This window comes from Equus quagga, chromosome 8 (assembly GCF_021613505.1).
Source record: "Equus quagga isolate Etosha38 chromosome 8, UCLA_HA_Equagga_1.0, whole genome shotgun sequence".
NCBI lineage: Eukaryota > Metazoa > Chordata > Mammalia > Perissodactyla > Equidae > Equus > Equus quagga.
In genome coordinates, this window is record NC_060274.1 from 29,786,218 (window position 1) to 29,809,053 (window position 22,836).

Consider the following 22,836-nt stretch of genomic DNA (forward strand, 5'->3'; position numbering starts at 1 on the left):
AGTGATTTGAAGACAATACAGGGACTATTTACAAATGTAGGGGCAGGGTTTAGAGAACCAACAAGGGGAATACAGTATGCAGGACCAGCAATAGCAGAGACCTGTGCCCACTTAGCCTCAGAGCAGAAGAGACAGAAAAGGCCACTAGTACACGGAGAGGATAGCTGTATGGAGGAGGCTGGGCCCTTCGTAGAGAGATGCATCAGCCCCAGAGAGGAAGCTGAGGGAGAAATGCACCCACCTCACTTCTCCAGGCTTCTGTGTCCTGCAGGTGACTTTCACTGGCAACCCAACTAGAAAGCTGATGTAATCTACGCAGGTCAGCCCCCTAAAGCGCAGAATTGAATGGAAAAGGGTGGGGAGTAGGGACAAAAGGAAGATATCCAGATACTTTTTAATAAACATAGCATCCATTATATTATCCAATTCTTTTAAAGAGTATTGATTGAGTATTCAATTAATATGGCTATCTATTCTTCCTTCCTTCCTTCCTTCTTTCCTTTCTTCCTACCTTCCATCCATCCATCCATCCATCTATCCATCCATTCTACCTTTCTAGTCATATGTAGGCATAGAAAGTTATCTGGAATGTTACCCTAATGTTAATGGTGATAATATTTGGATGGAATTTGGGCTGTTTTCTAAAAATCGAGATATAATTTAAAGATTTTATTTTTTCCTTTTTCTCCCCAAAGCCCCCCGGTACATAGTTGTATATTTTTAATTGTGGGTCCCTCTAGCTGTGGCATGTGGGACGCTGCCTCAGCATGGCCCGACGAGCAGTGCCATGTCAGCGCCCAGGATCCAAACCAATGAAACCCTGGGCCGCCGAAGGGGAGCCCACAAACTTAACCACTCAGCCATGGGGCCGGCCCCTTGAGATACAATTTATATGCTATAGAACTTACCCTTTTAAAATGTAATCTTCAATGGTTTTTAGTATATTCATAAAGTTGTACAACCAACACCACTTTCTACTTCCAGGAAATTTTTATCATCCCTCAAGAAACCCCATATCCATCAGGAGTCATTCTCGTTCCTCCTGCCCCCAGCCCCTGGCAACCACTAATGTACTTTCTGTCTCTGTGGATTTCCTGTTCTGGACATTCCACGTACATGGAACATATAATATACGGTCTGTTGTGAGTGGCTTCTCTCATGGCATAATGTTTGCAAAATTCACCCATGTTGTAATGTGCATTGATACTTCATTCCTTTTTGTCGCAGAATAGCATTCCACTGTACAGATATGCCGCATTTCCATCCATTCATCAGTTAACAGACATCTGAGTTGTTTTCACTTTTAGGCTATGATGAATAATGCTGTTATGAACATTTGTGTATATTTTTTTGTGTGGGCATAATGTTTTCCTTTCTCAGGTGCATACCTAGGAGTGGAATTTCTGGGTCAAATCCTAACTCTATGTGTAACTTTTTGAGGAGCTACCCAACTGTTTTCCGCAGCGGCTGCAGCATTTTACTTTCCCACCAGCAATGCTGAGGGTCGCAGTTTCTCCACATCCTCATCAACATCTGTTACTGTCTATCTTTTTCACTATAGCCACCTTAGTGAGTGGGAAATAGTACCTTATTATCGCCTTGATTTGCATTTCCCTGATGGCTAATGATGTTGAGCATATGTTTATGTGTTTATTGGCTATTTGTACATCTTTTTTGGGAGACAAATATAGTCGAATCCTTTGTCCACTTTTTTGTAGCCGCTTTATTGATTTGGTAGTAGCGTATAATTCACATGCTGTATAATTCACCCACTTAGAGTGTACAGTTCAATGGCTTTCAGTATATGTGCAGAGTTGTGCCACCACCACCAACAGTTCCAGGATATTTCAATCACCTCAAAAAAGAAACCCCATACCTATTAGCTGTCAATCTTCAATCTTCCTATTTCCCCCAACCCTTGACAACCGCTAATCTACTTTGTTTCTCTATATATTTGCCTGTTCCAGGCACTTCATATAAATGGAATCATAGAGTATGTGGTTTTTCATATAATCATTGAATATACTGGCTTCTTTAAATTAACATAATGTTTTCAGGGTTCATCTGTGTTGTAGTATCAGTCCTTCATTCATCTTGTTGCTGAATAATATCCTGTTGTATGGATATACCAAGTTTTACCTACCCATTCGTCAGTTGATGAACATGTGAATTGTTTCCACCTTTTGGCTATTATGACTTATGCTGCCATGGACATTAGTAGACAAGTGGATGTATGCTTTCATTTCTCCTGGGTATATACCTCAGAGTGGAATTTCTGGGTTAAATGGTAACTTTCTGTTTATCTTTTTGAGGAACCATCAGCCTGTTTTCCAAAGTGGCTGTACCAATTTGCATTCCCACCAGCAGTGCATGAGGGTTCCAATTTCTCCACGTCCTCACCAACACTTGTTACTGTCTGTCTTTTTTATTTTAGCCCTCCTAGTGGAGGTGAAATGGCATCTCATTGGGGTTTTGATTTTGACTTTGATTTTTCGGGGAACGTAGGGGCCGTGGGGAAATGGCTCACAGCAGAAGTGGCCGTTGGAGAGCACTGAGCTCCAGTGGTGGCAGAGCCCTTGGCATTCTGCTCTTCTTCGGTTCCTGCTTATTTTCAGAGCTTGCTTCCCCAGTCTCTCCGTTGATTCTGTAAAGCAGAAAGTGTTTAACTTGATGAAGTCCAATTTACCTATACTTTCTCTGGTTGCTTGTGCTTTAGGTGTCGTATCTGAAAAAACCGATGCCTAACCCAAGATCCTGAAGATTTACACCTATGTTTTCCTCTGAGAGTTTTATAGTTTTGGCTCTTTCTTTTACATGTGTGATTCATTTTGAGTTAGTTTTTGTATATGGTATGAGATAGGAGGTCCAACTTTATTCTTCTGTGTGTGGATTTCTAATTGTTTCAGCACTATCTGTTGAAAGGACTATTCTTTCCTCATTGGATTATCTTCTCACTCTTGTGAAAAATCAATTACCCATAAATGTAAGGGTTTATTTCTGGAATCTCAATTTTATTCCTTTGATTGTCTATTCTTATGCTAGCACTACACTACTTAATTACTGTTTCTTTGTAGTAAGTTTTGAAACTGGGATGTGTGAATCCTTTAATGTTGTTCTCTTTTTTCAGGATTGTTTTGGCTAGTCTGGGTCCTCTGAGTTTCCATATGAATTTGAAGATCAGCTTGCAAAATTATACGGAGAATCTAGCTGAGATTTTGATAGGGATTACATTGGATCTGCAGATCAATTAGGGAAATACCGCTATCTTAACAATGTTGAATCTTTTGATACATTAACATAGGATGTCTTTCCATTTATATAGATCTTTTTAAATTTCTTTAAATAATATTTTGTAGTTTTCAGAGTACAAGCTTGCACTTCTTTTGCTAATTTTATTCCTAAGTACTTTATTCCTTGACTCTATTATAAATGGCATTGTTTTCTTAATTTCATTTTCATGTTGTTCTCCTTCATCTTTCATTCTGAAGGATCATTTTACTAGATATAGAATTCTTGGTTGACAGTCTTTTCCTGCCTGCAGTTTGCATATGTTATCCCACTGCCTTCTGGCCTCTACGGCTTCTGATGAGAAATCAGCTATTAATCTTATTGAAGATCAAGTATACATGATAAGTTATCTCTGGCTGCTTTGGATTTTTTCTGTCTTTCTGTAGTTTGATTATCATGTGTCTAGGTGCGGCTCTTCTTGAGTTTATCCTATTTAGAATTTGTTGAGCTGTTTGGACAGGCAGATTAGTCTTTTTCATCAAATTTAGGTGTTTTTGGTAATTATTTCTTGAAAAATTCTTTCTTCCCCTTTCTCTCTGTCCACTCCTTCTGGGACTCCCATTACATGTATGTAAATATGCTTGAGGGTGTCCCACAGGATTCTGAGGCTCTGTTCCTTTTTCTTCATTTTTTTCCTCTTAATTCCTCAGACTGATAATCTCAGTTGACCTATCTTCAAATTCTCTGTTTTTTTTCTTCCATTGTTCATGTCTGTTGTTGAGCCTGTCTAGTGAATTTTTCATTTCAGGTGTACTTTTCAATTCCAGAATTTTGATTTTTAAAAATTTTTTTTGTCTCTTTATTGATATTCTTTATTTAGTGAGACATAATTCTCATACTTTCCTTTAGTTTTTTAGACATTGTTTCCTTTAGTTCTGTGGACATTTTTAAAATTGCTTATTTAAAAAGTATCTAGTAAGCCCAACGTCTAGGCTTCTTCAGGGATATTATCTATAGATTATTTTTCCTGTGTATAACTGTATTTTCTTAGTTCTGTGAAAGTCTTGTAACTTTTTGTTGAGAACTGGACATTTTATTTTATTTTATTTATTTATTTATTTTTTTATTAATGTTATGATAGATTACAATCTTGTGAGATTTCAGTTGTACATTTTTGTTAGTCATGTTGTGGGTACACCACTTCCCCCTCCGTACCCTCCCCCCACCCCCCCTTTTCCCTGGTAACCACCGATCAGATCTCCTTCTCAATATACTAATTTCCACCTATGAGTGGAGTCATATAGAGTTCGTCTTTCTCTGACTGACTTATTTCGCTTAACATAATGCCCTTGAGGTCCATCCACGTTGTTGTGAATGGGCCAATTTCGTCTTTTTTATGGCTGAGTAGTATTCCATTGTGTATATATACCACATCTTCTTTATCCAATCATCAGTTTCTGGGCATGTAGGCTGGTTCCATGTCTTGGCTATTGTAAATAATGCTGCGATGAACATAGGGGTGCAACGGACTCTTGAGATTTCTGATATCAGGTTCTTAGGATAGATACCCAGTAATGGGATGGCTGGGTCATAGGGTATTTCTATTTTTAACTTTTTGAGAAATCTCCATACTGTTTTCCATAGTGGCTGTACCAGTTTGCATTCCCACCAACAGTGTATGAGGGTTCCTCTTTCTCCACAACCTCTCCAACACTTGTCGGAGAACTGGACATTTTAAATAATATAATGTGTCAGTTCTGGATATCAGATTCCACCCCATCCCTAGGCTTTGTTATTGCTGTTTGCTTTTGTTTGTTTGCTCAGTGGCTTTTCTGAATGAATTCTTTAAAGTCGTGTGTGACCACTGAAGTCTCTGCTCAGCTAATGATTGCATAGATGCTTCCCTGGATGCCTGGAACCATGGAACCAATGATGTCCCAGTCTTTGTTGAGGAGCTCTGTGTATGGCATACCTTCGACATTTCGCTAGACAGTTGACAACTATGCCTTAGCCCTCGCTTACTTCTCAGGTCTTTCCTGAGCGTGTGCAGCCCTGGATATGCACACAGTCATGTACATGTGCATGGACTTCTAGATTCCCAGGAATACGTCTGAGCTTTTCAAAGCCTCTGTAGATTTCTGGGGCCCTAGCTTTTCCTCATAAGCTTCTTGGTTTGCTTACTGTTTGCCCCTGCTATTATCTACCACCTTTGGGCAGCAACAAAGTTAAGCAACTGCTTCTAAATATTTTTGACAAACATCCCAGAAGAAAGTCTTTTGCTTTGACTCAGGCCAAATAAAGACAAAGTTGCAAGTGAGGTCCTCCAGTCAACCATGAGACAGGTCAATTAATTTCACTTCTCTCAGTTTGAGGCTTTGAAGGAGCTCCAAGCCAATTCTGCTCCCTCTGGTGGCTGCCAGGCTGCTGACTTTCATCATGGTTGTGGGATGTTGGTTTTCAAGGCTACCACAGAGTTAAGGGGAAGGGATTCAGGATAGAGTAAGTTAAAACACTATAAAGCTCACTCTTCTTATTGGTATTTAGCTGTTTTTACTGAATAAAAGCTCCCCAGATTACTGCAAATCTTTGTTTAATCTCCAGAGTTCTGAAAACATTGATTCCAACCATTTTTAAAACCAGTTTTCTCATTTCTTTTATGAGACAAAGAGAATCTTTGGAGGTCTTTATTCTGTCATTTTCCCTGACATCCTAAGTTAATTTTGAGTTAAAATGTGCTAAAATTTCCCAGGTGCTTCCTGTGATTATACCTAAATATTTTTGTATATATGTATGCATGTTTGTATTTCTTTATCAATGTTAACACACATTTGTTTCAGAAACAAGAAGGAATAACCTTGGCTGTCCTTATTATGAAATAGATCTTGTGGGCTGAACCTGTGGCTCATAGCAGAGGGGGTAGGTGGAGAGAGATGAGACTGGAAAAGTTAAGTGGGAGTGAGATCTTGAAGGGCCCTAACTGCCATGCGAAGCAGCCTTCACTTTACCCTGACAAAGGGAAGTGCCTGGAGGATTTTTCATAATGGGCCTGTCATGCTAAAAGTTGCATTCTAAGAAGATCCCTTGGGCAGCAATGTGAAAAACTGTGACAGTGAGGCTGGAGCAGATTCAAGAAGCAGGAAAGGGGTGTATGAATTGGATGGGAAGGGTGGAAGAAAGGGAGCAGCTGAGGATGAAATCCAGGTTTCTGGTTTGGATGTTTGGGTGAATAGAGGTATCACTGGCTGTTTTGCATTTGACACAGAGGAAAAGACTCAGGGGCAAGACAGGGAATTGCATTTTGGACAAGTTGATATTGAGATGCCGATTGGATATTCAAGTGTAGTTGTCTAATAATCGAATGGGTAAGTGGGCCTGAAGCTCAAGAGAAAGGCTTGGTTAGGTAGATACAGAAGTCCTGAGCTGGGACAGGAAACCCTCGGGGAGCGTGTGCAGCAGGAGAGGAGGCCCAGGTCCAGAACCCTGGGATACGCCAACTTTTAGGGCAAAATGGTGCGGTGTTTAAGAGTTAAGGCTTGGGAGCCAATCAGCCTGTTACTAGCATCTTGACCTCAGGCAAGTGATTTTACCTCAGTTTCCACATCTGTAAAACGAGTATTAGAATAGCACAGTCAGAACAGTGCTTGCTACTTTTAGTTTCATGAAGAGATCTGTGAGTAAAGAGCTGCCCAAGAAGGCGAAGAAGAAGCTAGTATGAGAAGGAGGAGAAGCTCTAAGATACAGTCAGAAAAGAAAATTTCAAACAGATCCACAACGTCAAATTCTGCCAATAGGACTGTGAGACTAGGTCGGTAAGGTGTCCATCTGTCAGCAATTAGTGGCCTCACCAACAGCCGTTTCTATGGAGTGGAATGAGACAGACCGTACAGGGCTGAAGAGTGAATAGGGGGTCCACACTGACAAGTCTTTCCCTCCCCTCACCACGCCTCTCTCTCTCTCACTAGATGCTTCCTTTAAGGACAGGCAGTTATGGATCTTATTCCACTTTTCCCAATTTAAGCCGCCAATGGGATAACACGTTGCTCTAGATTAGCCTGAGCTCCTCCACATTGGTACCTTGCAGGCCGTAGGCGATCGAAGTAACCGATGCTACAGGGGCTCCTACAGACTCCCTAACTCGCATCGTTTCGGGTAGACAGCTCAGCCCCCTGTCCCGGTCCATTCTTTCCCACAGCTTCGAAAAGCGTCATTCCCCTCCTGACCACAAGGGGGCGCCCCGCCCCCTCCTCCGGGACCTCAGGTCACGGCCCCGGAAGCACATCCTCCGCCCAGTCCCGAGCGGCGATGGCGGCGGCGGCGGCGGCGGCCCGAGCGGCGATGTTGCCCGCGGCGCGGCGGCGGCTCTGGGGTTTCGCCGGGAGGCTCCTGAGCGGAGGCGCCGCCTGGCGGGTGAGCTTCCCGAACCCCCGACCCCCTGAAACCCCCATCGGCGGGCCGCGGGGGACGCCGGGCCGGCTTCGGTCCCCGCCGGGGCCGCGCGCGGGGCCCTGGTACCCCGATGCTGCGCAGCTTCTGGGAACTTGTGTGGGCGTCGGGGGCGTGTGTCCGGGAGAGGGAGACGGCGGCGGGCGCCTGCTCCTCTCCCCCTCTCCTCTTCTCCTGCCTTTTCTAAAACGTCCTGCTTTTCTTGAATAATGAAAACCTCAGTCTCATTTCTCTGTCGCGTGTAGGTACTTTTACATCTTTCTCTCCCTTTCTTGGCTACCCCCCCCCCCCCCCCCCGCTTGTTCCCTGTAGAGTGAATATTCCACATTTCCAGGAGAGGTAGTGAAATGGAAGCGGTTTCCCTCTGGGTGATGGGAACGGCTCGTCTCCCCGAGGGAGGGTCGCGTGTGCGGCTGGCGTTAGCAGAATGGCCGCTTGGGGAAGGTCCTCCATGGGACAGTTAGGGAGGGGCGAGCACTTGAGAGAGAGTCTCCTTGAGACAGGCTGGGTTTTCGGATGAGCCTTTGCTGTCCGCGTGGTGATGTGTTCTGCTTCCTCCACCCCCCTGACCAGCCCGCCTGTCTTGGAGGAGACAGATGGAGGAGCACCCAGGCCGCCGCCCAGGTTGTTCTGAATGTCCCCGAGACACGGGTGACCTGCCTGGAGAACGGACTCAGAGTGGCCTCCGAAGACTCGGGGCTGTGCACGTGCACGGTAAGGGGACCGGACCTTGCAGAGAGCAGATCCTTGCTGTTAGTGTAAGCTGTTCAGTGGGCCGGTGGTTGAAAAACAGTGGCCCTTACTTTGCCTGGACAGGTGGCTGTCACCTGTGGATCTTTGTTCCAGTGATGCTTCCACGCCAGGTGTGTGCGCGCCCTGTTTAAGTGTCTGCATCTGGTGCTTGTAGCCTGCCACTTGTAATTAGTAGTGTGTTGCTAATAAGGAAAGAGGTGTATTTGCTGGGCTACTCCGTGCCGGGTGTTTTTACCTGTATTGTCTTACTTGATCTTTGAAACAGTGCTTTGTGAGGCCTCGTCACACCCACTTACAGTTGAGCAAGAAGTTCAGAGAAATTCAGTGGTTTTGTCCAGGGTCACACGGCTAAGGCAGGACAGAGCCGGGGTTTGAACCTAGATTTTCTGACAGTCCCTGAGGTTCTGTATATTGTAGTTGTTAACTGTAGTAACAAGCTGGGCTAAGAGTCTGGGTCCTCAGGGGAGCTGGCAAGTAGATGTTTGCAGCACCCGGCGGGAGCCTGTGACGCAGATTTTTAAATCTCATAGTTTGTAGGTATGTACTGTCAGTCCTCAAGGCAAGAAAACTTTCGTGTTAAGACTGGAAAGCGTTTGTCAGAAAAAGGAAGGAGGCTGCTCCTTCCTCCTGCTCCCATCCTCCCCAAAGAAAGATGTTTTCCTAACTGTTCCTTCATTGCATTAAGGTTGGGCTCTGGATTGATGCTGGAAGTCGATATGAAAATGAGAAGAATAACGGAACAGCTCACTTTCTGGAGCATATGGCTTTCAAGGCAAGTTGTAAGACTTATTTTACAAAAATGCGTTTTCTTTAATAGGCAGCAAGCACAAAATCTCGTTCTAAGGCCAGGAGAACTATTTCAGTAGTATAGCATGCTTCATTTTTATATTGATCTTTCTTTTTTCCAGGATAATTATCTGAAATAATTACTGATAATTGCTCTGTAGAGTTGAAATGAGGATTTTCTTTTGGGATGGAAGGGTCATCTGAAAGCAGACGACTATTTCTGAAGCCTGATATGTTTTAGAAACCACATTTGGTCCTTGCATGAAACTGACATAGGCTTATGTCTTCATATTCGTTGTCTGAAGTGTTCAGAGCAGATGAGGGATGGGGAAGGTATCATAATTCTTCTCCCTCTTATTTCAGGGCACCAAAAAGCGATCCCAGTTAGATCTGGAACTGGAGATTGAAAACATGGGCGCTCATCTCAACGCCTACACCTCCAGAGAGCAGACCGTGTATTACGCCAAAGCGTTCTCTAAGGACTTGCCGAGAGGTGGTGCTGTTTGTATTGCAGACGCGTAACTGTCACCAGAGCTCAGAGAGATTGTAGTGTTGTTTTTGTTATGTCTCTTGTGAAAGAGTAACCCCCAGAAATGTGAGAAAATGAACCAGACTCTGGGTGAGGGGGCACCTATTTTTATTTTTTTCTCCAAATATGAGAAATGATATCAAATATATACAGGCTGCAAGACTTGTGCAAATCAGGTTCTAACGCTTGACTCAAAAATACTTCCTCCTGGGGCGAGCCCTGTGGCTAAGTGGTTAAGTTTGTGCGCTCTGCTTCAGCGGCCCAGGCTTTCGCCGGTTCAGATCCTGGGCACGGACATGGCACTGCTCATCAAGCCATGCTGAGGTGGCGTCCCACATGCCACAACTAGAAGGACCAACAACTAAAAATATACAACTATCTACCAGGGGGCTTTGGGGAGAAAAAGGAAAATTAAAAAAAAGATTGGCAACAGATGTTAGCTCAGGTGCCAGTCTTTAAAAAAAAATAACTTCCTCCTCAGCCATATCTGTGTAGAGACATTTTTGTTTTTATTTTTTTATTTAACTGCTTATTGCTTTTTTCTTGTTTTATCCTGTTATCTGAATTTTTAATTTCCACAGTCCTCAATAGGTTTTGTATCTACCGACCACTGCGCTTTGTTTTTTTGAACAAATCTTGCTTGCTTCTTTATTGCATTTGCACATTCTAGTTCCTCATCCTGGAGTGCTCTTCCTTCTTACTTTTCTTTCCATTAATTTTTTTTGATAATCAATTTACTTAAACTAAAAAGCAAAAAAACCCATTTTATCCATTTCTCCCCGCCCCTCCATGTTCTTTGTATCTATGAGCTTGTTTTTTTGATTCCATATATAAGAACAAATGATATTTGTCTGACTTCTTTCATTTAGCATAATGCCCTTGACATCCATCTATGTCAAAAATGGCAAGATTTCATTCTTTTTTTATGGCTGAATAATATTCCATTTTGTGTGTGTGTGTGTGTGTACACGTATGTACGTATTAGAATATCTTTATCCATTCATCTGTTGGTGGACACTTAGGTTGTTTCCATGTCTTGGCTGTTGTAAATAATGCTGCAATGAACCTGGGGGGTGCATGCATCTTTTCCAGTTCGTGTTTTCATTTTCTTCAGATAAATACCCAGAAGTGGAATTGCAGGATCATGTGGTAGTTCTATTCTTAATTTTTTGAGGAACCTCCGTACTGTTTTCCATAGTGACTGCAGCAGTTTACATTCCCTCCAACAGAGCACAAGGGTTCCTTTTCTCCACATCCTTGCTGACACTTGTTATCTTACCTTTTTTTATAATTGTCATTATAACAGGTGTGAGCTGATATCTCATGTGGTTTTGATTTGCATTTCCCTGGTGATTAGTGATGTTGAGCATCTTATACTTGTTGGCCATCTGTATGTCGAATTTGGAAAAATGTGTATTCAGATCCTCTGCCCGTTTTTTAATCTGATTTTTTTTTCTATTGAGTTGTATGAATTCTTTCTATGTTTTAGGTAGTAGCTCCTTATCAGATACATGATTTGCAAACATTTTCTCTCATTCAGGAGGTTGCGTTTTCATTTTGTTGATGGTTTGCTTTGCTGTGCAGAAGCTTTTAGTTTGCTGTAGTCTTACTGGTCTATTTTTGCTTTTGCTGCCTTGGCTTTTGGTGTCAGATTCAAAATGTCACCACAAGACTGAGGTTAAGGAGCTTATCGCCTGTGTCTTCTTCTAGGAGTTTTGTGGTTTCAGGTCTTAGGTTCAAGTCTTTAATCCATTCTGGGTTGATTTTTGCACATTGTGTAAGATAATGGTCTACTTTCATTCTTTTGCATGTAGCTGTCTAATTTTCCCAACACCATTTATTGAAGAGACTGTCCTTTCCCCATCGTATATTCTTGGTTTCTTTGTCGTAAATTAATTGACGTATATGCATGGGTTTCTTTCCGGCCTCTTTGTTTTGTTCCATTGATCTGTGTGTCTGTTTTTATGCCAGTACCATAGTGTTTTAATTACTCTAGTTTTGTAGCATGCTTTGAAGTTGGAGCGTGATCTCTCCAGCTTTGTTCTTTCTCAGGATTGCTTTGGCTCTTCAGGGTCTTTTGTGGTTCTATACAAAGTTTAGGATTGTTTCTTCTGTTTCTTTGAAAAATGCCGTTAGAATTTTGATAGGGATTGCATTGATTCTGTAGATTGCTTTGGGTAGAATGGACATTTTGATAATATTCATTCTTCCAATCCATGAGCACAGAATATCTTTCCATTTATTTGTGTCTTCAGTTTGTTTCATTGATGTCTTGTAGTTTTCAGTGTACAGATCTTTCACCTCCCTGGTTAGATTTATTTCTAGATATTTTATCCTTTTTGAAGCAATTGTGAATGGGACTGTTTTCTTAATTTCTCTTTCTGGTAGGTTTTTATTAGTGTATAGAAATTCAGATTTCGTGTATCAATTTTGTATCCTGCAACTTCACTGAATTAGTTTATTCTAGCAGTTTTTTGATGAAGTCCCTAGGTTTTTGATATATAATACCATGTTATCTATAAATAGTGACAGTTTTACTTTTTCCTTTCCTATTTGGATACCTTTTATTTCTTTTTCTTGCGTAATTGCTCTGACTAGGAGCAATTGTTTTTCTTTTTTTTTTCTTTTTTTTAAGATTTTTTATTTTTTCCTTTTTCTCCCCAAAGCCCCCCGGTACACAGTTGTATATTCTTCATTGTGGGTCCTTCTAGTTGTGGCATGTGGGACGCTGCCTCAGCGTGGTTTGATGAGCAGTGCCATGTCTGCGCCCAGGATTCGAACCAATGAAACGCTGGGCCGCCTGTAGCGGAGCGTGCGAACTTAACCACTCGGCCACGGGGCCAGCCCTGCAGTTGTTTTTCTTATTCCTTGTTTGATATAAAAACTCTTGGTCCTGAGCAAAATAAGCAAATGGTCAGTTATAAGATTATTGTTTTTGTAGCAATAAAATAGATTTTATGTTTATTTTGTAGAAATAAATTATTATGTGGCATAGCATAGCAGTTTGTTGTAGTTCCCATGTTTGTAGAGTGTTTTGAATTTCTTAAAGTTATTATACAAAACATTTTTCTGTTGGGAGAATTAACAACAAAAGTTAGCAGTTTTAGTGTTAACTGGAGAGATTATTAATCTTTAAGCTCATTGTATAGCTGTGGTCAATGTCATTACTTTGAAATTTTGGATTCCTGATAGGCTTTCATTGATAATGCTTGAATGGCACTTTACACAAGTGCTTTTGTGTATATTCTATTTTGCGTATATATTATTTGATCTGCATCGTAATCAGGTGGGTGTCTCCACTTTGCGGTTGTGCTGATTGAGGCCCAGACTCTGGCTTGCCCAGTACTGCACAGCTGAATGGCTCACTGTGGACTCGAGTGCTTGTCTTCTCCCTCACATTCACTGTGCCAGGTTGCTTTGTCAAAACAATAACAAAACGAAACACCTACCACTTGCAAATAAATAAATGTTTCATTCTTCTGTATAAAGCAATAAAAATGACACCAGTGGAGGGTGTGTTGATTTAAATTGCAAAAAACATTGGTAAGGTTCTTAATGATTTCCTTGGAGACAGTTTTTGCCCCAGGACCAGTTAGGGACTAAGAACAAAGAGCTAGGCCAGCCTCCTCTGAAAGCTTGTTCATTCTAGCCTGTCCTCCTTTGTTTACACAGAGGACAGCAGGGAGAGCAAAAAGGAGGACTAGAGAAAGGAAGAGAGAAGATAGGAGAGCTTTATTTTCCTCCTGGCTCTGGCTGGGAAGGATGGAGCCCCTGCCAGTGGGAGGAGGAGATGGAAGAGCAGAGGCGCTCGGTGAGGAGTCCCCAGGAGAAGCGCTCTCTGAGCGGATCCCAAGCTGCAAGTTTGCTGGAGGTTTGTCCCCTCAGTCGGGTCAAGCCTGCTGTGGGAGGTAATACTTAGATGTTTAGACTAGTGGTCTCCAGACTTTTGTGATCATCCATTCCTATTAGTAAGAGAGTTGATCATGTAGCCTCAGTATAAGCATATTTATAGATTCAATACATGTACTACGATACTAACATATACAATGTTAAATATACATTAGAAAGAATTAAAGAAGATTCTGATTAAAATGTAATTACTGGGTAATATGAACCCACCAACTTTGGAAAATATCAGTCTAGACTACTAAGTCCGTATATATAAAGGAGGGTCTTCACACAGGATTTCTTGCCCTCCTGTGTGTCTTTGGGCTCTCCCTCACCCGTCTTGGCCTCTGGTTCTCTTGTCTGGACAGATGGCCTTTCTCTGGTTTTGTAGATAATGTTCTCCCCTTGTCATGATCTCAGCCCTGGCTTGTTCTAGCAGTCCGCTCTGTTGTGCTGGGCAGTCCACAGAGGTAGGGAATTACAGGAGGTCCTGGGCCTTTGAACATAATTGATTCTGAGACAAGGCCCTTTAACGTGAACTTAAAACAAGAAACAAAAGTTTACAGTAGAGAAAAAAATGGAGCTAAAGATTATAAATGTGGTATATAGTTACTAAAATTTAGGTTGGATTGCAACTAATTCTTCAAGAATAGGTTAGGTTTTTCTTTTTTGGAGATGTATGTAATTTTTCTGATAAAATTGCTTAATAGTAGGATATGATATCCTTGAGTTCCCTTTTGGACTTTTGCAGATTAGGGTCATTTTTGTATAAATATTTGAGAGCTTCATCAGTTTTCCCCAAGGGTCACTTTTAATCCTTTGATCGTCATATGTCTCTCTTTTGGGCTAACTGTCCTTTTCTTCAAATGGAAATTGCTCCAGCTCTCTTAGATTATCATTTATCAGGGACTTTGCTAATGGGAAGAATCCAGCCAACCTTGACCAGATGGGTGAGAATTAGATACCGGGATTAAGTGGGGAAGATAGGACACTAATTCTGTCAGTGGTTCATTGGGGGCGTATTTTAGATTATGATGATTCTTGGCTTTTTTTGTTTGTGTGGAGGAAGATGGTCACTGAGCTAACTTCTGTGCCCGTCTTCCTCTACTTTGTATGTGGGGCGCTGCCACAGCGTGGCTTGATGAGTAGTTTGCACCCAGGAGCTGAACCTGTGAACTGTGGGCTGCCAAAGTGGAGCGTGTGAACTTAACCAGGCTGACCCTGATTCTTGGTTTCTTCATGTAGCAGCCCCATTGCTTTGGGAACTTGGGCAGTAAATGCTTGGGTGATGTGGACTTTCTCTGCATACCTAGATGTTCTAATACATGTAATTTGCTACTGTGTGATTTTCATACAGAACAATATACACTCGTCTGCAGATTTCCATGGCATTTTTGAAGTGGTTGTAGATAGAGTCGTTACAAGTGTTGTAGGGACCTCTGACAAATTTAGGAATTATCCCCAAGCTCTTTTATACCACAAGGGTTTATGTTTTATATTTTTAATTTTAATATTGTCTTTTAGGTATACTGAACGTATAGAAAAATTTGTTTCTTTCCAGTTTAATTGTTTAGTCAATATTGAGTACTGGTATCATAGTTTCTGATGCTAGTTTAATAGATTTTAATGGTGAAAATTAAGATTCTTAGTGTTGCTTATGTTTTGTTTTCACTTAGCTGTAGAAATTCTTGCTGATATAATACAGAACAGCACATTGGGAGAAGCAGAGATTGAACGTGAACGTGGAGTAATCCTTAGAGAGATGCAGGAAGTTGAAACCAATTTACAAGAAGTTGTTTTTGATTATCTTCATGCGACAGCTTATCAAAATACTGCACTTGGACGGACAATTTTGGGACCAACTGAAAATATCAAGTAGGTAGAACTCTCAGATTTTCTTTAGAAAGTTTGTGAGTTGTGAAAATTAACATCCAGAGACATTCAAATAGTAATTTACCCCCCGATAATCTGAATGAAATTAGCTACATGTCAGCCCCACCCGACTCCCGGTGTCTGGGCTCCCAGCTGCTTATGGAATAAACAAGTGATGGTATCAAATCCTTTTTCTTAATATAATAAAGTTAAAATTCTTTGCTCCTTGTTGCCTCTATCCTGTTTCTGACTGCATTTAAGTTAGAAGACCTTTCAGGTCCAGTTTAATTTCAGCTATATGCTTTTTAATTTCCTTTTAATATTTCCTACTCCATTTACAGATCTATAAATCGTAAAGACTTAGTGGATTATATAACCACGCATTATAAGGGGCCAAGAATAGTACTTGCCGCTGCTGGAGGTCAGTTGATTTAAATTTCTATAACTGTGGTGCGCTTATCAGTTTGATCCTGTTGGGAGACGTCTTAAGCGTTTTTCTTTATAGAGCAAATTGTTTAATATGCTGTGTAAGGGGAATGTGGAGCACTGGACCCAGACTGTCCCTCCGTGTTCTCTTTAGTAGTGTTTTTTCACAGAAAAACTTATGGATCCTCCAATATATAAGTTACATATATAATAGAATTTACTTGGAAGAAAAGGGCAAATGAGTGAACAGGGAGACACTGACTCTTGGAAGGTAGGGCTCTACAGTTTGGGAATCTCTTCAGATTTTATGTGATTTCTTGAGAACCAGTTTCATCCTTGGTCAGGCATGAAATGGTACGTTATGTTGGTCATTCAGTCTGTCGTTTGTTCATTCAGTAGGTCTGTTTACTGAGAGGGAAGTACAAGAATGTTTAATGGGAATCCGAACATACAAGTGGCATCAGGACAAGGCTCCCTTGGGGACATGTTTGAAGCCAGCGAATGAAAGAAATTCACATTAGATTGTGTTAGATTTCCGGACAGTCTGAATTTAGACAAACAGTACATTTTATTGGTTTCCAGTTTTTCTCTCTCTTTTTAGGGCAAAGCGAAGATAGATGGAATGTTCTTTTGTGTAAATTTAAATTTTTCTCTTTAGAAATGACAAATTAAAATTCTAGTTGCCCTGGATAGACTTCTGAGCTGCTTACTTGGGAATAATGGAGAAGATAAAAATGAGGGTTAACTGTCTCAAACGTGTTATTCATTGTGGCCTCTCGGCGACATCATGTTACCCTGGGGTGGCAGCAGTGCACCCTGAAATTCTCTGGAGTGGGTAACGTTGTTTCTGAAAGGGCTGGTGCTGACTGGGGTTCAACATTTGAAAGCACGTTGGAAGCAGGAAGACTTGGTTAGATGGGGCCTCCACAGTCAAGCTGTCTGGGATGTCTCTGCCATTGTTGGTGGCAGATGGACACAGTGGGTTTTATTGTAGTTTGTGGGTTCATTTCCACATTGCTGAAGTTGGGATTTCTTAGCGTTAATGGCCTGTCCTAGATTAATTAGCTTTTTGTCTCATTGGTACATTAATGATGATGTGCCCTATAAATAATGGCATCTTAAATTCATTGAAATGGGCCGGCCTAGGTTCTTTAAAAAGAAAAAAATATTGGCTCCCCTGCCTTCTGGATTTGGGGGAAGCAGAAGTGTGCTAGAGCGGGGGCTGAGAGTCTGGAACATCACACCAGAGGGCTGAGGGGAAGTGACCGGCAGTGGACGCGGCTGCCATCAGGTGCCAGGAGTCGCTTGTTCATGGTTTTCCCTCTGCTTGTCATCCTGTGCCACCAGGGCTTCCTGTCGTTTCGTCACCCTCTGGGTTGCGATCCAGGGTGGCTCTCGTGCATAGTGATTCCGAAAACAGCGTAGTCATCCACTGTCTTGTTTGATGCCACAGATTTGTTTGGAAGATACAGGTGTAGGTTGTGCTTTTATACTGTAATGGAATGTGTCATTTAAAGAAGCCTCGTGGCATTACTTTTTAAAGTACTTGTACATGCCTAAATTTGTGAGTTTTTATTTGTTTTTAAGGATCCTTCACTGACCGGATCTATTTGGGTCCTGAGTTTGGATAGGACGGATATAGAATCTAAGCACTTCTTCAGTTTTGGGTGGCAAGTGTGTTTGGATAACGATGGATTTATTGAGACACTCAGAGGAAATGATTTTGTTCCTGAATTCTGATAGCAGAGCTCAGAGAATGAGGCATATCAGTGTATCCAGCTTTCTTTAAATGATAGAGCTCATATTTATATTCTTTTCTGCTTTAAAAAACTTACTGAAAAGTGACTTTTTTTTGCTAGTTTGCATCCTAGGACTTTTAGTAACTTAATACAACATGATTTTGTCTGGAAAGTCGTGTTTTCAAGCTGTCTCATCCTCGCTCTGCCTCCATCGGGATGTTGATGAACTGTCGATTGCTGTGCAGGACGAGAAGGCTGCGTGGCCCCCAGCCCTGCAGCACCCGGGAGAGTATGCCGCGTGAGCTCACCCTCACGTGGCTTTCAGAGCGCGAGCAGGTCGTGTGTGACTTCTGTCACATTCTGCCACCTGGAACTTACTGTAAATTGAAGTTGGCAATTAGTCGTCTGCTTTAGATGGTTCTGCTACCAGGTGTCTGAACTATTTTCCTTCAATTTAGGCGTTTCCCACGATGAACTGCTTGAGTTAGCGAAATTTCACTTTGGTGACTCTTTGTCCAGACACACAGGAGAAATGCCAGCTCTGCCTCCCTGCAGATTCACGGGAAGTGAGGTAGGGCAAGTCCCCACACTAGTAGTTAGTGCCGTGTTGTGTTGTTTATGAATGAGGCACAAAACGTGGCTATTGCTAACAGGAGTAGAGTGGGAGAAGCCAAAGGCTTAAATTGAAACGGAAAAAGGGAAGAGGATGCGCTCATCTGCTTAGATTCCTTCCTATTCCATGTTAGTTAACCACCTACTTTTCTTTCCTAAGGAAGCAAGGTTTTAAGGGCAGTGTTATAATTTGGTCTTTTTGTGCCTTTGGTGCTGTGCCCATTTATATACTGAAAGCTATAAAAGTCATCTTTATTTTAAAAACACCCCAAAATTTGACTTTCTTACCTGGTTTTCTCCTGGCTAAGCTCTGCCCACAGGACATCTCCAGGGGCAGCTGTGGGAGCCGGGCTTGCAGAGAACCTGCTTGGCAGCTCCAGCGCTCAGCCTCACGGAGGCTTAGTGGCCACGTTAGGGAGGATGCTCAGAGTGGTACTGGAGAGAGGTCTCATGCTGGCAGTGGCACAGGACTGTGGCTTTGGTAATGCAAAAATAAGCCCATTATGTCAATATTACCTTCAACTTAATCAGAAAAATCGAAATTGACAGACACAAAAGATTGATTTCTACCCGTGAAGTAATTAATCCTTTGTGACCAGGTATCCATCTGGTGGCTATGTCTGTAGTCTTTCAATTGGAGATCTTTTGGTGAAAGTCTTCTTTCCCTACCTCATGAAATTCTTCTAGATTAGCTTATACAATGTTATGAGGCCTGACAGTTTAAAAACAAAACAGTCATGGTGAGCATTTTAATTTTGCAATTAATGGGACAGCTGAGTTTGCTTGTTGTTAAGCATGTTATCAACTGGAGTTTTGCTTTATCTTAACTAGATTCGAGTGAGGGATGACAAGATGCCTCTGGCACACCTTGCAGTAGCTGTTGAAGCTGTGGGGTGGGCACATCCAGATACCATCTGTCTCATGGTTGCAAACACACTGATTGGTAACTGGGATCGCTCTTTTGGAGGAGGAATGGTAAGTGATTTTAAAAGTAATTTCCATAGTAAGTGACAAAATGGAACTCTGTACTATGACTGACTTTTTTTTTTTTTGGAGGAAGATCAGCCCTGAGCTAACATCATCTCCCAATCCTCCTCTTTTTGCTGAGGAAGACTGGCCCTGAGCTAAGATCCGTGCCCATCTTCCTCTACTTTACATGTGGGACGCCTACCACAGCATGGCGTGCCAAGCAGTGCCATGTCCACACCCGGGATCCAAACTGGCGAACCCTGGCCTGGGCCGCCGAAGTGGAGCATGTGCACTTAACTGCTGCGCCATGGGGCCAGCCCCTGTACTATGACTTTTGACTCTTAAAGTATAAAGTGATCCTGGATTGTAGTCTGGGCCAGAAAAAAAACAAATTTTTTTCTTTTGCCATAAAGTTGATTAGTAGGATAATTGGCAAAATTTGAATAACGATAGAATAATTCATTAATAGTGTATCATTAATGTTAATATCCTAATTTTAATAATTGTACTTAAGTTAATTTCTTTGTTTTTCAGAGTGCACACTAAAAAGTATTTAAGGGGTAAAAAGTATATCTGCAATGTACTCTCAAACAGTTGAAACAATACATTAAGGAGAGTGATAAAGCCAACATGGTAAAGTAAGAATTGTTAGGGAATTTGGATAAAGGGAATTCCTTGTACTATTTTGGTAACTTTGCTGTAAGTCTGAAATTACTTCAAAGCACAAAGTGTATATATTTGTACTCAAAAATTTCAACAAAATATATTTCATATAAATATCTTAGGCTTCATATGCAATATAATTTCAAATCTTTAAGCATATATAGCCAAGACCCTACAAACTGGCTTGATAACAGCAATGGATTATTTTAGAAGTGGGTGCAGCTACTATGTTAATTGAAGGTTTCATTGCTTTTACATTGTGAATTTCTCTAGGGATGCACTGGGCTGGTGAGGTAAGTATAATTCTTAGTTTCATTGAATTTTAACTTGATTACTGAGATGTTGCTGGATAAAACTGAGAAACTCAGCCTCATGGGGCATTCACTTTGCCACATATCTCGTTTTTCTTTGTAGTGGTTTGGACACGTATACCTGCAGTTCTCTTAGACAATTTTTTTCCTTACAGAATTTATCTAGCAAGTTGGCCCAGCTCAGCTGTCACGGCAACCTCTGCCACAGCTTCCAGTCTTTCAACACCTCCTACACAGACACAGGATTGTGGGGAATCTATATGGTTTGTGAACCAGCCACTGTTGCAGACATGCTACATGTTGTGCAAAAAGAATGGTGAGAAAATAATTGAAGTCTTGCCTGTAGTTCACATTTTTTACTAGTTTCCTCTTTATACTCTTGATGGTGATGATTTTTTGATGGTGATGTTAGCATTTAATCAAGAGGAACAAGCCTAAGCAGTAGCAGTGGTTGCCATGTTTTTAAAGATCACAGATGCTTCTTCTAAGTCTCATGTGAAGTTGATTTATACCACAGAAAATTCTTAATCTTTAAGAAGCAGATTACTTCAGAAGGAAGATGCTAAAAATTAAAAATGTTTAAACGCCAACCAGAAGTGTGGAAAATATCTCTAAAAGTTATCAGGCTTGGAAAGGCCCTTTTAGGAAAATGAATCTGAAGTTGCCATTGCTAATAGAAAAATGAAGTATTTCAGTCAAAACTAGTACCTTGAGACAGGTGGAAACCCCATGGCTTCTTGGAAAACTTATTTAGCTCTGGTTCCTTTCCTCCATCATTCCTACATGGCTACATCTCCCTAAATCTAGTCAACTCGGGTATAGTTAATTTAATTATTAGGTTTAAGTTAGGCTCAACTGGATTCTTTTGAGAAACCAATAGACCCAGTGACCTATCCCCTGGCCTATCAGATCCTAACAGATGGGGATTCATGACATCTCAGAATGATTATAGCATTTCTCAAGACATGGTCAGCCTATTTTTATATTGTTTTGAACCTCTATCTGCTAATCATGTAACTTTTGAGAATACCAGAAAAATATTTTAGCTTTTGCTTAGCTATTGGGATCATTAATAATTTCAACTTTACTAAGTTGAAATCATAATCACTTGTGCGTTGTGATATAATACATAGAATATATAGTATCATATCTTTCTTTAGGTCATTAACTCACAAAATACATAATTCAAACTACTTGACATTTTGATTTTTCCAAATGGTTTTTAGGATGCGACTCTGTACTAGTGTCACTGAAAGTGAAGTTGCACGAGCCAAAAATCTTCTGAAAACCAACATGTTGTTGCAACTCGATGGTAAGAATAAAGACATAGGTTCTATTTTCATGTGGTTGATCTAGATTCCAATGCTTAGTTTTTCCTTCTCTTTAAACAGGTTCCACTCCAATTTGTGAAGACATTGGTAGGCAAATGTTATGCTATAATAGAAGAATTCCCATCCCTGAGCTTGAAGCAAGAATTGATGTAAGTAGGCCTTACATATTCCATTCGGTCTTGTGTAAAAAGATCCTTGTTGCAAGAGCTGAAAATGTGTGCCATAAATCGTGCTTTAGCTCTGCCAAGTTCCATGGACAGAATCTGTGTTCATTACAAAAAACTCTGAACGCTGGGATCTTCTCTCTTTCAGGCTGTCAGTGCTGAGACAATCCGCGAAGTGTGCACCAAATATATTTATGAGAAGAGTCCAGCTCTTGCTGCTGTCGGTAGGTCTGGCTCCGTTTCTCCCACATAGAAAGTTGGCTAAGTACTTTCCGTTTATTCACTTTTAACTCTTTCTTTTAATTCTTAGGTCCCATTGAGCAACTACCAGAGTTTAACCAGATTTGCAGTAACATGCGCTGGCTTCGTGATTAAGCTCCTAATTAAAATACTTTGAATATATATATTTATAAAACTAACAGAGACTTGCAAGTTTTAAGCTATTAATCCCTAAAGAAAAAAATAAAAATGAACATATATACTTAAAAATTTGAATGAAATAGTGTCAAACTTTCAGAGGATGAGACGACCACCACAGTGAACGGCAGATCTTTGTGCTCAAGAGAAATGATGTTGGAGCAGCACACAAATTATCGCCATAAGTATAATTTTAAGAACGAAAATTTGTACAGTATTTTCAGTTTTATTATAAAAATGCACACACAACAAAGATTGTCATACGTCATTTCTTGGCTCTACTTGCATTCAGCACTTGCTCTTGAGCAGCTTTCTTGGCTTTTACCATCTCGACAAGTTCCTAGAAGGGAGAAAGGTGTTATTTAAGAAGCTGTCAGAATTTGCAGAAATGTGTAGTGTTTGGTATAAATACGTAAAACATTCAGATTGAATGAATCTATAATTAAGACACAATAGAAAAAAATTGATTTTACTAAATGCCACAGCCAGAAAGTTTCTAAGATTGGTCACTTCTTTGTAATACTGTTGCCATGTCTACTGTGGCACTGAAATGAGCACTATGTTTGAACATACTTATCTGCTGACTGTAAATTATAAGTTATATCAGTTTGATTTAAAAACCAAAAACTGATTTTTATTGCTTCATTTTTGTACTTTTCAAGGTCAAACTAGATTATTAGTTTGTGTTTTATGAACTTCCATTAA

General features: G+C 41.0%; 2 protein-coding genes across 4 annotated transcripts in view; one reads left to right on the forward strand and one right to left on the reverse strand.

Annotated features, from left to right (window-relative positions):
- The first annotated feature begins 7,507 nt into the window (after positions 1-7,507).
- Positions 7,508-22,384, forward strand: PMPCB (peptidase, mitochondrial processing subunit beta). The gene is made up of 13 exons (XM_046669317.1): positions 7,508-7,635; positions 8,245-8,385; positions 9,110-9,196; positions 9,574-9,703; positions 15,304-15,502; positions 15,841-15,920; positions 18,123-18,235; positions 19,108-19,251; positions 20,375-20,535; positions 21,446-21,531; positions 21,611-21,699; positions 21,863-21,938; positions 22,025-22,384. Exons 1-13 carry the CDS (start codon positions 7,531-7,533, stop codon positions 22,087-22,089), a joined length of 1,476 nt encoding a protein of 491 aa, XP_046525273.1. The 5' UTR covers positions 7,508-7,530; the 3' UTR covers positions 22,090-22,384.
- Positions 22,342-22,836, reverse strand: part of DNAJC2 (DnaJ heat shock protein family (Hsp40) member C2) — a 30,601-nt gene continuing 30,106 nt past the window's right edge. For all 3 annotated transcript variants that reach the window (XM_046669316.1, XM_046669315.1, XM_046669314.1), the window contains one exon: positions 22,342-22,471. In XM_046669316.1, the coding sequence (XP_046525272.1) occupies positions 22,397-22,471 (75 nt within the window). In that variant the 3' untranslated portion in view covers positions 22,342-22,396. The remainder of the gene's footprint in view (positions 22,472-22,836) is intronic.